The sequence below is a fragment of the Rosa chinensis genome, chromosome 6 (assembly GCF_002994745.2).
Source record: "Rosa chinensis cultivar Old Blush chromosome 6, RchiOBHm-V2, whole genome shotgun sequence".
Lineage (NCBI taxonomy): Eukaryota > Viridiplantae > Streptophyta > Magnoliopsida > Rosales > Rosaceae > Rosa > Rosa chinensis.
Window position 1 is genome coordinate 51660438 of NC_037093.1, and position 12763 is coordinate 51673200.

The 12763-nt window shown below is 37.1% G+C and overlaps 2 protein-coding genes across 2 annotated transcripts; one reads left to right on the forward strand and one right to left on the reverse strand.

The window, feature by feature from the left end:
- The first annotated feature begins 5114 nt into the window (after positions 1 to 5114).
- Positions 5115 to 6726, forward strand: LOC112173435 (hyoscyamine 6-dioxygenase). The gene is made up of 4 exons (XM_024311054.2): positions 5115 to 5424; positions 5523 to 5773; positions 5879 to 6194; positions 6285 to 6726. Exons 1-4 carry the CDS (start codon positions 5212 to 5214, stop codon positions 6543 to 6545), a joined length of 1041 nt encoding a protein of 346 aa, XP_024166822.1. The 5' UTR covers positions 5115 to 5211; the 3' UTR covers positions 6546 to 6726.
- A 1134-nt stretch (positions 6727 to 7860) lies between these two features.
- On the reverse strand, positions 7861 to 10562 carry LOC112174660 (protein KINESIN LIGHT CHAIN-RELATED 1). Its single transcript, XM_024312459.2, has 2 exons — positions 8796 to 10562; positions 7861 to 8430 (listed from the first exon to the last, which is right to left on the reverse strand). The coding sequence occupies exons 1-2, from the start codon at positions 10478 to 10480 to the stop codon at positions 8214 to 8216; spliced, it is 1902 nt and encodes a 633-aa protein (XP_024168227.1). The 5' UTR covers positions 10481 to 10562; the 3' UTR covers positions 7861 to 8213.
- Positions 10563 to 12763: the final 2201 nt, after the last annotated feature.

Consider the following 12763-nt stretch of genomic DNA (forward strand, 5'->3'; position numbering starts at 1 on the left):
TCGAAGTGAAATTAAAAGGGCGTGTAAATGCGCAAGGCATTGCCTTAGATTTGCTATTTTGATAATGACCAACATTCTTGAATGGGAACTAGGAAGAACGGCAATATGCTGCGTGTCATCTTTAGTCTAAAGCAACCCTCTAAAATGGTCTCTGTGTGTGTGTGTGTTTTTTTTCCTTCCTGAATTTAATCAAATTAGGTTGTTATAAGTTTCATTTCAAAATGCAGTTGACTTGGGAGAAAGAGATATGATTGGCCATAAACATTTGAAAAATGAAAATGGCCGGTGGGAGTTGGCTTGTTATAAACCGTTCACATGCATCAACGGCTTGCTTAGAATAGACAAAGAAAGCTGCACCTGGCTTTTGTTTATGAACTAGACTAAAGTTGATGTGAAATTTACTTTTATTAGTAGTGGACTTATTATTATTGTACTCTTAAGATGATAATGTATGTTATTCCCTGTGATATGTCATGTTGGTGTTTTCAAATGAGCCCCAGGTATTTCAATTTTAGGGGAGCTGGTAGAAATGAACTGTGAGGTGGTCGAGAACTCAGGTCTGGCGCCAGCAGCTAGATATTTGCATATCAAAATAATCATATTTTTGGGACTTTGGCCCCAAAATAAACCCAAAAAAGAAATGAAAATTAATACTTATGAATTCGTCTGACTTAGGGTTGGGATTAGGAATGGGATGGGCAAACGGGATATAGAGCCCATCCCTGCACCTACGTAAAAAATTCTTCACACCCTCGTATAACAAATCGGGAAATCCTTCCCCCTGCCCCGCGCCCATCTGGTACCCTTGCAACGTCCGAGTCTAGAAGTTTTCCTAGCTGGAACAGAAAACAATTTGGCATGTGAATCTCGAAAATTAAACTCTGATTTTCCGTTGTTTTTAATATGTTTGGAACTTCATGCCTTTATGGTCAAACTAGGATAAACCAACTTCTTGGCACTGTTGACATAAAAACCGGTATTGAGTCATTTGAAAACAGAGAATTGGGGTGACGATTAACTGCCATGGATGAGAAATTTTAAATCTCGTCGCCCCACATCTGCAATGTACATGAGCAAGTCCCACACCCCCATCCCCGTCCCCGCAACGTGTTTGCAAGGTTTGAAGAATACCGATCATCAAGAGCTTATATCACGTCTATAAAACAGAGCTGCACTAAGCAAGGACGAGTTGCATTTATAACACAAATTTAATTAGCTAGAATGCACAAAGCTACAAAGGGAATTAGAATCCAAGTGAACGAGCCAATAACCTTCCATTTCGATTACATGAGGGGGTAGCTAGGTAATCAATTCCGTATACACTTAGGTGTTGATTCTCATTCCTCTACTCTGCATGCAAGTAAACATACTATAAGGTCCAAACGAATAATTCTTAGATTCACTCCTAGGGTGAACGAGCATATTCACTCCCATTATCGATTAACATACTTTTACTTAATAAATTTATAATCAAACGGTCCATATCTTAAATAAGCATTTAAAGATCATCTATGTAAAAAATCAATCAAATCAGAAATTGTTTAATTATCAAATTGAATCAAACAAATGGATGGTTCTAACAACACTTACTACTATTACGTTGAACCGTCCATGTACTTCGCAGAAATGAATAACTAAAATGTCTCAAATTTGATTGGTTTTTTACAGAGCTAATCTTTGTATTACGTTATACAACATAAATGGTCCGATTAAAAAATTATAAAGTTATTATGTTTTAATCACAAGAGATGGTGAATATGCTCATTCACCCAAGGGGTGAACCTAAGAATTGTTCGGTCCAAACTAACCAATTTCCTTCACGTAAGTAGCCATTAAAGCATAGATTAAGGATATTAGGCCTAGGAAACGAGCTAAGTCAGCTTTCTTCTTTCAAAAGCAACGAACACAGGCCGTTGATAAACTTCAAGAAAACGATCCAACGTACTGAGAAAAGTTTGGTTCTCAGAAGAATCTGTCGTCATTGACATACAGCTACAAGCAAAGCATGCAATATTTGACGATCTGCCAAAGTTGAAAAATTGCAGTATTAAATTGTATATAGGGAAGCTGGCATCTTAGTATAGGCTTTGAGGTTCCAGGTCAATTGGAGCATATATATTTTAATTTTTAAGGATCAACTTACATGCACTGTATGTTTGTTGAGAAGAATTTGAGAGAGGAATATGAATAAATTGCATCAATTTTTGCTAGTATATTCCTCTAGCCTGTTGAAAATGCTAGCTAGCACTACTAGAATTAGTAGAATATATGCCCCGAGTTGCTTTCTATATGCTTCAAACTAATTTCCTTAAATGGTTAAATATTGCAATTGATGATGATGGATTATAGGTTCAGATCTCCCTATAATTCATGATCATATTCTTGATTGATTGATTGGTTGATTGATAATGATAATTATCTAACTTGTAACTAAGGATGGTATTTGTGCCTTCAAACTAATGTTAGAGAAACCATACACTAAAACTCATTTTTATATACAATTAATGGGTCTTATTTGTATTTGAAATACACAATGTGGTCTTTAAATATCATTGTCAAGTAGCGGGTGGGTATGTAAGACCATCTTTTTTTTTTATAAGGTAAATAACATTTTTTGAGTCGAACTCACAACCTCTCACTTATGAAGGGGATACTATGCCACTAGACCAAATGATACTGGGCATATGTAAGACCATCTTGACATGAGTTTTCATCATTGAAATTAATTCAAAAAAAAAAGAAGAGAGAAAATTAGATAAAAACCCAAAAAACAAAGCTCCTATTAAGAAAAACTCATCCCTATATTTTCTTTGATTATACACCCAATTTACATAATCGAACCTTCCTTATAGGTCTTAAATCTGTAATTAAAATTTTTCACTTTTTTTATTTGACTATTTTGCCCTTCTAATTGAATAAATAACATATATCTCAAATCAGATTTGCTCACCTAAAGGGACAGTTTTAAGGGACTGTGAAAGACAAATGCATCTTAACTACATGTATTAAATATAAAAGCAGAAATTATAACAATTTAAAACTGTGCATTTATTTTAAGCCGTCATATTCACTTATTTCTCACAGTCTCTTAAAAAATGTCCCTAGGTGAGCAGGCCTTTATCTCAAATATAGCTGTTGACTATATTTTGAATTTAAATATGGCATCAGTTATATAAACAAAAAATTAGAATTTAATACAGTCAATTTAATCCTTGATTTTTCCCTTATTTAAAACTATTATTACCCTATATTTCTTCTTTTCTGATGTGATCTATATATTTGCTATTTTTTAGTAAATATGTTTATGTATCATCAGATTGTGTTATATTCCTATTATATAGATATTTCTCTTTCTCGACATGATTAAACATCTTCTCATTAAGGTATATTATTTTGCTTCTTCATTCTAACAGATGTAGTTATACAATCATTCCATATTCATTAATTTTTTAAAATGGTCAAGTTAATGTAATTAGTCCATGTAAAATGTACTTGTTGTAGATTGATCGCTTTAAGATTTTTTTTCTTTGCCCCTAGATTTTTCTCCATATAGATGTCCGTATTCTATGGGGTGGTCTAGGACCACATAATAGTTATGTGTAACTGTAGTGTTTTCTCAATAAATAATTATTCCTTAATTTTGACAACATTGAATAATTTGCAAGAGTTTTTGCACTATAATTTACCAAACTCATTATTACCATTGATTGTTTTACAATTGAAAATGAACTTTACAATATTAAAAAGTTTCTTTCTAATATCAAGGTAATTTAAATACACAAATTCTTTTTGAAGAAATAAAACTAAAAAATTATTGAACAAGGGAAAATGAGTACAACCGTAAATGATGTTCTTCCAGTATTGAAATAAACAATTTTAAATTTGTTTTTACAATTGAAATATAAAATTTACATTTTCAAACCTATTATAAAGAACATTACAACACTTCATCCGTCATATCAACTAGCACTTTGTAATGTAATCTTCAAAAATCTCCCAACTACTAGTGCCCTGCATGTTGTGATTCCTTATACAATTGCAAAGTACCTTCATAGACATATTTCAAAGGTAAAACTCTATTAGGCCGGATTTGCATACATATATTCGAAATATGCCATCTAAATTATAGTTATATTAATTGTCAATACTATAGGTTATGGAAAGAAACAAACTATGATATAGAGTTACACAAATAATATAAAATTACAAAAAAAAGACATCTAAATCATAGGTAATACATATTAAAGCAATCTAAGTATCAGGTTATTAGAAACAATGATTCTATTTTGAAAGAATGAAACTAAGTTTTGTACCAGATTCACAGGTTGAAATTTCTTATTACAAAAAATCCATCCAATTCAAGCTTTACACAAAATCAAGAGATTAACAAAAATATTATACTAAATAAATCTGATGAATAGGTAATTTGAATTACGAATATGATTGTTATATGTACCTATGTGAAAGGAAATCTCTAACCCATAAGAAAATGATAAAATAAACCTCATGAATAGGTTGTTTGAAATCATCCTTTAAAATCATATGCAACTTTGTGAAAAGTCTCCACTCAAAGAAAAAATGATGAATGAATTCACTTGCCTCTATATATAGGAAGAAACATACCAAAAATTCATCATTACATGATAATAATGAGATTAATGTAAACATCGATCTTAAATTAAGTACTGATAAAAACCTAAAGTGAAGGTAATACCAACAATGACGTCAATCAAACTCCATAATATTTGCTAAATGATTTTGACTATTAGTGGCAACTTGTGTAATATTGAAAAAAATAAGGATATATTATGTATCTTAGTTGGCATATTTGGGTGTATATTGACAAGAAAATGTGGATGGGTTTTTTGTGGTATTTATTATGAAAATTGGGTGTATAATGAATTTTCAAAAAAAAAAAAATGTGGCATGTAAATGTAATAGTCTTATTTTTCCAAAGGCATGTCATATAGTAAATAGTTTATAACATTCAATCTCGAAATTTTTAATTAATATTTTAATTATTATACATTGGCTAAAAGAATTGCAACTTGGTCATTCTTAATGTTAATAACTTGTTGATGCATGTGAAATATGGCAGATGGCTTCCTATAAAAGGCAAGTTGGTGAGATCATATGTTGTGCATGTTTGCTTTAGTTAACTATTTAGAGTACAAACTACATTGAAACAACCATTCTGTTTCAAAGATTGACATGGAGAGGATTTTAGATCAGAAGCTTGTTTCAAGCTGGTTTGACGTTCATCAATCCGTGCCCGAAACATATGTTTTCCCACCCGAAAAACGACCCGGCAAGCTCAACGTTCCCCTATGCAAAAGCATTCCAGTAGTTGATCTCGGGAGCCATGATCGCCGTGACACCATTCAGCAGATTTTCAAAGCCAGCCAGGACTTCGGCTTTTTCCAGGTAATTCAAATTCACCTTCAGCGTCAGTTTTGTACTTTTTATATGAACTTCATGGCATATCAACAAGATATGCTAAACAAAAATTACATGATCATCAGGTTATCAACCATGGAGTTTCGAATAAGTTAATCGATGATACAATCAGTGTTTTCAAGGAGTTCCATGAAATGCCCTCAAAAGACAAGGCAAGAGAATGCTCCAAGGATCCAAGTCGAGACTGCAAGCTCTACACAAGCAGTGAAAACTACGCAAATGAAGAAGTTCACTACTGGAGAGATGCATTGACTCACCCTGGTCATACTTCAGAAAAATACCTGCAATATTGGCCTCAAAAACCAACTCAGTACCGGTAAGTACATACCGAGATTATTGCTTACTAATCTTAATGAGAACATGAACCGAATCATGTGATTGATCGATGATACGCTTGATTTTGTGATGTACGTCTTTGCAGAGATGTTGTTAAGCGGTATTTGGAGGAGGCGAGGAACTTGGGTGCTGTGATTCTGGAGCTGCTTGCTGAAGGGTTGGGACTTAGCGCTGAGTTCTTCAATGGTGGGCACAGTGATAGTCCAATGCTGTTGTCGAATCATTATCCGCCGTGTCCGGATCCTAGCTTAACCTTGGGGTTAACCAAACACCGGGATCCTACCCTCATAACCATTTTGCTTCAAGATACAGAAGGGCTTCAAGTTTTCAAAGATGGGAACTGGATTGGGGTTGAGCCTGTTTCTACAGCTTTTGTGGTCAACATAGGCTATGTACTCCAGGTTGGTATATAACTTGACCCGATTATTCGATCTTTGTACTAAATTGACTATGAGTAATTAACTTAATCGATCTGCATGGATTAATTGTAGATTATCAGCAACTCAAAGTTTAAAGGTGCAGAACACAGAGTGGTGACTAATTCAAGAGTCGCAAGGACAACCATTGCTTACTTGATTTATCCTTCTAATGAGAACCTTATAGAACCTGCAAAAGCTCTATGCAACCAAAATCCGCCACTCTACCAATCGTTGACATTTAAGGAGTTCCTTAAAAACTTCAAGGCAAACTTCAAATCTAAAATCGACAGTACTGAAGCAGTGTTGCAGACTATAAGCCTCTCAGGTAGCTAGTGTTGTAATAGGAACTTTTATGACTAGGTGATCCTTGCAAAATGAATTAAACTTGAAAAGTTTATATAGGAAACATATATTTACAGTTTCACTTTCACATCGTTGAGACGTTGTTGTTGTTGTTGGTTTTTTTTTTTGTGAGAATATTGAGACGTTGTTATCATATTTGTAAGTTGTAACGGGGGAAAGAAGTTGATATCATATTTGCTTTTAATCTCTTCTACAAACCAAGGATATGCAGAAAGCCAGAAATCAAATTATTACACAAAAGTGTGCAGCTGTTCATACTGCATACAGAGATACACATCCCACCATGCTGACTTTCCACAGAAAAAAGAAATTCAATAGAAGGCCATTATTATAGAAAGGCCATCAAAATCACTATAATTATTGGTTACAACTTATAAAAAGCAATTTATTTTGAGCTAATCAAGCTAATCATTATAAAAATCTAATTGCTGTGCAGATAAGGACATGGGGAATTACACAACCAGATAGAGAAAGAATTGGATTTAAAATTGTCGTAGACATGATAGTCTTGAATTTAAAAGAAAGAACAACATATCTGCTGCTTTGCCTACTTGATTAGTTTGGAACATAATGCATATGGAGGATTGAATGCATTAATCAGATTTCAGAGACTTGAGAATTATTTAATATGATAAATAACGCAGGGGTCGAAAATTCAAACGATGAGGTTCATTGCTATAGCCTAGCTTGCTATTGTTCTTGGCACATTTATAATACCAGCTAGGTTGTTGACTTGGAGTTGCAGTGTTGCACACGATTTGTGATGTGAAGGAAAGGAAGAAACCATTAGTTTCACTAAAGAACTGTCACATGTAACTTTGATTATAGGTGCATGTATAAACATTTTAAAATCAACATATTTAAGAGACAAGCATATAGTTGACAATGGCTCTCCACTCCAAATCCATCAATCTAGCATAAGATAGCTACACAAAAGTCAAATTACAATATAGGGTGCGAAAATTATACACAAAGTTATGCAGATATGCAATAAAAGATAAAAATATCAACCAAATCATTTATTTTCTTATCATTGACATAACATGGGAGGAGTATGACAGTAACATATTGTGTTTTAGGAAGGTAGCATCAGTCGAAGCTTAATTGTCATAACATGTAAACTCGGTGCCCATTGAGAGAGCACTCTGCAGCAAGTACAATGTTCTGCCAAGGCTCTTTACCAAGATTTCTTTGTAAACAGACTGTTTAGTCTATTTAAACATTGCAGTGAATTAGTTATATAGATGATCATCACAGTTCACAATATAAAGAAAGGAACTCATGCTGAGGAAGACAATTTGATTATTTGATAGAACTTTCATCATGATTAGGAAATAAACAAAAATATTCCTCAATTCTAAAGCAATATACATGAGCAGAAAAATGTGTTCTTCAAGATAATACATTATTAAGTGTAGAACAATGACTTATTAAGATTGTTTTCTTATAAAGACGTTCACATTCCCCATCACCTGGAAAAAAAAAAATATAGCCAAAACATTATGAGAAGAACTGAAACCAGCAGCCATACCCCCTTACACTCCAAGGATGAATTTAACCACTTCTTGCAATGTGCTTTCTTATCCAGTATATCTATTACTCTGAGCATCTTTTAAATTAAGTCTGATCACTTCAAATTCACAGGAAGTCAGCTTGTGAGCTCCTGGCAGACGGATGAGTTTGGGGCAAGGGCAAGGCCTTGATGGTTCGCTCATCATTTAAGAATGTACCACGGGCTTTTTTCCTCAACTCTTCAAGAAGTCGATGTGCTTCTCTGAGTTCGTCATGAGCACTTGGTCCATGGTTCTCCCAAGCATCAACTACTTGCTGCTGGAATTGGATTGCAAGGGCATAGCTGAAAACCCAAGAGATCAATTATGAGATACACATGATTGTGCCTTTCATAAGACTAGCAATTTCACTAAATGCATCATGCCTTACATAAGACTAGAAATTTCACTACATGCATCAATCACCTCTTTTAATGGATGCTTGATGATTAGATACCAAGGGAAATGAAAGTGGGTGCATGTGCCAACAAGAAATGCCAGACCTATATTAAGTTTACATTTTCCAACCAGAAAACTATGGGAAATAGCACAAGCATTACTTATAACATGAATTAGAAACTATGTCAGTAACATAATAGGTTCTCTATTGCATAGATTAATAGAACCATATACTGGCCAAGTAAACAAGAACGAGGAAGAGTATTTAGACCTTTTCATGGCATCATATGCTTTTGAGAGGTTCTGGCATGCCTCAATTGAATCTGCATGATGTGGCCCAAGTGCGACATCCATGATGTCCTTTGCGACAGCAAACATCTGTGCAGCTGACTGAGGCCGGTCTAGTTCCAAATATGCTGCCCCCAAGTTGTTGTAAATATAGCCCACACCAAAATGCTTGGGCCCAAAGCTCTCTTTCAATCTCTCAGCTGCACTTTCCAAGTACGGAATAGCCTGTGAGACCTTGCCAGTCAACAGAAGTAACCACCCTATCCTAGCAGAAACACTTCCCTCAGAATGTTGTTCTTGAGGGAGCTTCTCAAGCAATGCCAATGTCCTCTTTAACAGTGAAATTGCAGTTTCAAACTCGTTCATTGTCTCGTATTGCATTGATATTTCTGAGTATGCCTCGGCAACATCTACCGGGGCGGCTCTCTCTTTCTTGTCAAGAATTCCACAAGCAATCTCCAAACATCTCTTTGCATCCGAAAGCTTTTCCTGATTACATAATGCTTTTCCCATAGAGATAAACACTAGTGCCCTTGTCTCACTATCCTTATCCGTTTGCTGAACAACACCCTTCAAAGTATTAATAGCGTCATCATACTTCCCCAGTGCAATCTGCATATTCGCAGAATCAATCTCCGCACGAAGCAAATCAGAACCAAGACCCCAATTCTTCAAAACCTTCTGTGACAACATGTTTTGCTCCAAGGCCTTCTCATGCTCCTCCAACCCGGTATAAATAACCCCAAGAAGCCTCCTGTCATGTGCAACCTCCACTGAGTTCTGCCCCAACTGTTCTTTATGAATCTCCAATGCCTTCCTACAGAATCCCAACGCCTCCTTAAAGTTCAAAACCGCAACATAAGCCTCAGCCAAGTCCCGGTTGGCCTTGCCAAGTTCCTTACCATCTTTCTCCAGCATCACCTCCTTAATCTCCAAACACTTCCTCAGATTCTCAAGAGCCTCCTCTCTCCTCCCCATCGCCGTCTTCACATTCGCCAACTCCAACTGCACGGCATGAAGCACCGGCCTAATATCCCCAACATTACAACCCTCCTCCTCTAACCTACCCAACATCCTATTAGCCCTATTCAGATACCCCAAACTATCATTAAACCTCTTCAAGCTATAATTAGCAGAACCCATCAATTGTAAAGCCATTGCAACAAGAAACGAAGGCTTATTACCACTACTACTATCCCTATCATCATCTTGTTTATCAAAAGCATTAAAGGCCCTAGTAGCAAAAGAGAGAGTCTGTTCAGGGTCCTCACCTTCTTGGTCAAGCTTGAGCCCAAGTTTCAAACAAGCCAAGGCCAGCTCTTTCTCTCCGAAAACCGACTCCATTTCCTTGAAAGCCCTACGCATCTCTTCGGAAGTAGTCGCTGATTCAAATGCGTCTTCGAGCTCGGACCTTTCCTTGATTTTTCTCTGCCTTGAGGACATTTGAGGCGCGAGGGTGTCCATGTTTCGAGATGGGTTTGCTTGGAATTGGGTGTTTTTGAAGAACAAGCCATGGAGTTTGGTGCAGGGCCTGAACCGGGTCGGCGAAGAAGAAGATGAAGAGGAAGCGAGAGGGTCAGAAATGTAATTTCTGGAGAGAAGAGGAGCAAAGGATTTGGAACTCCGACGACTGAGATGGGAGAAGAGTGAAATTGAAGACTTTCTCATGGTCGGAACTGGGTGAGGTTTTGTGGGTTCTAGCTTTCTGTTAAACCCTTTTGCATAAACCCTCGCACTGAATTTTGGAGTGACTTTGAGGTCGGCGAAGTAGATGGCGATGAGAAACCGAAACGACGCCGTTCAATAGACTCATTATTTCACATTTTCAGATTTTCTTTATGGTAAAATCGTTTCACAAGTGATTTTTTTTTTTTTTTTTGAGACCTGATCTAATTAAGCAAATTATGTTCAATTATCGTTGGATATAGATTTAAAGGTGGAAAACAAAATAACTGAACTTAAAAATAAGTATTTCTATAATTAAATTTACTTCCAAATGTGATTGAGCATAATTCCTTTTATCAGTTACACCTAGGGCTGCCACTTGGTTTGGTAATTACCAAACCGACCGAATACCAACTGATGTTTTAGGTTTGGTAAACCGACTTTTTGGTAACCGAGACCGATAAAACCAAAATCGAAAATTAATGAAAAAGTTAGTTTGGTTTTGGTAAATACCGAATCTACCGATTATCTAAATATTAGATTTATATACTACAGTTTTCAATACACATACATGTATATTAAGAAATAAACATAAAAACTTTTATAATAGTATGAACCCTTTTTTTTTTTTTTTGAACGCAAACAGGTCATCCATTTCATTAGATTCAGCAAGCAGTACAAAACGAAACACCCCAATGGGGTCAACAGAAAGCAATCGTTCCTTAGAACCACCAAAACCCTATTCTCAAATAGCATCCCAGATAGTCCCGAGTACACCCACCTTTTAGGAAATCCACGCACCATTATTCTAACAAAAACCAGAAACCTTGAAGCAGGCATAAAAAGGTAACAACTAAGGCACTGGTTTTTGCGACCCAAAAATAAAATAAAATTAAACTACTGATAGAAGGTGAATCCTCACCTTCCACCTCTCCCTCTCCAACCGGAGGCTCCACAAATGGAACCACCTCATCCTCTCCTACGTGCAGTGTTCCATGCACATTCCCATCCGCATCAGCTGATACCTCCATATTTGAGTCAAAACTCAAAGCCTTTCCCCGCCTCTTATACTTGCGGATCTTCTTCTCATCCTGGTCATCTGTAACTTTAGCCTTATTCTTGCTGCCCTTTGGACGCCAAATCTTCTTCTTTCTAGGTGAGACCAGCAATTTTCCATTTTTGTGTTGCACAATCAGGGAAGCATTCTCTCCAACCTCCAACGTTGAATCAGGAAGAGCTAAGAATTTCTTCCCAAACCTACTCAACATTGACAAAGCCTTTCGTTTCCTCCCACTTGGCATCACTTGCAAGGAAGAGAACTCCACACGAGCATTCTCCTTCCCGATCACATCCATTATTGGATTCAAAGCCAATGCCTTTGACCCCATCTCCTGCTGAGTGAGAATCAAAGGATCACGAGCAAATGAATGCTTCAGGACCGGCTCCATGACCATCTGTCGGCCCATCCTCTTAGAACTTAAAAATCCATTGGACACCACAGCACTACCGTCCATCCCAAGCCGTGAAGTCCCAGCAGCCTGCCCCACCGAACCCGAGACAGCCTCCACACAGACAAGATCAGTACTTCCCTTGCCAGCCTCCGTCACCATCACAGAAGCCACCACATCCTTGCACGAATTCAAAGACAGACCCGCCATGGCCTCCATCGATGAACTAGCCAAAATCTCCTCCTTCTCTTTAAACAAAGTTTTGTCACATCCCATCGCATCATGAAGAAACAGACCACATTCGCGGCAGTAACCCTTGACCTTCTCATATATGAAAGTTAATTCCGGCCTCACCACCGGAGAAAATTCAATAACTTTCCAGGAGCGAATTCTACGATGAACATTAAACACTACCTTGATCCTCTGCTCTTCTTCCTTTCGTTTCAGAGCATTCAGATCCATTCTAACCACTTGCCCTAACGTTGCCCCCACCATGTTGAGCGCCGTCTTGTTCCGCAAGGCAAGAGGAAGACCCCGCATCACTACCCAGGCCTCTATCAGATGCAAAGCCACAGTTTCCTGTGGACACAGTCCGTCATATTCTCCCACAACAAGCATCGTATTGCGATAGAACCAAGGACCCCCATGCAAAATCCGATTGCGTACAACCTCATTCTCAAACTGAAACACGAAACGCTCACCAGCATCTTGAATGGTAAGGCCTGATCGGATATGCTAGATATTAGAGATAGTACCTTTGAACCCTGGAAGGCCCGCCTTCGGTGCCAACAGTCGTCCAACCATATACCAATGGTTATCTTGAAACGCCGCAGCCCCG

What these genes read in the sequence shown, in the direction of transcription:
- LOC112174660 (XM_024312459.2), bottom strand. Translation starts at nt 10,480, where the DNA reads ATGAGAAAGTCTTCAATTTCACTCTTCTCCCATCTCAGTCGTCGGAGT. An exon ending in GCATATGATGCCATGAAAAG is followed by an intron (nt 8,431 to 8,795) that starts GTCTAAATACTC and finishes TTGGGTTTTCAG; the next exon opens with CTATGCCCTTGCAATCCAAT.
- LOC112173435 (XM_024311054.2), top strand. Translation starts at nt 5,212, where the DNA reads ATGGAGAGGATTTTAGATCAGAAGCTTGTTTCAAGCTGGTTTGACGTT. An exon ending in CAAAAACCAACTCAGTACCG is followed by an intron (nt 5,774 to 5,878) that starts GTAAGTACATAC and finishes ACGTCTTTGCAG; the next exon opens with AGATGTTGTTAAGCGGTATT. An exon ending in ACATAGGCTATGTACTCCAG is followed by an intron (nt 6,195 to 6,284) that starts GTTGGTATATAA and finishes GATTAATTGTAG; the next exon opens with ATTATCAGCAACTCAAAGTT.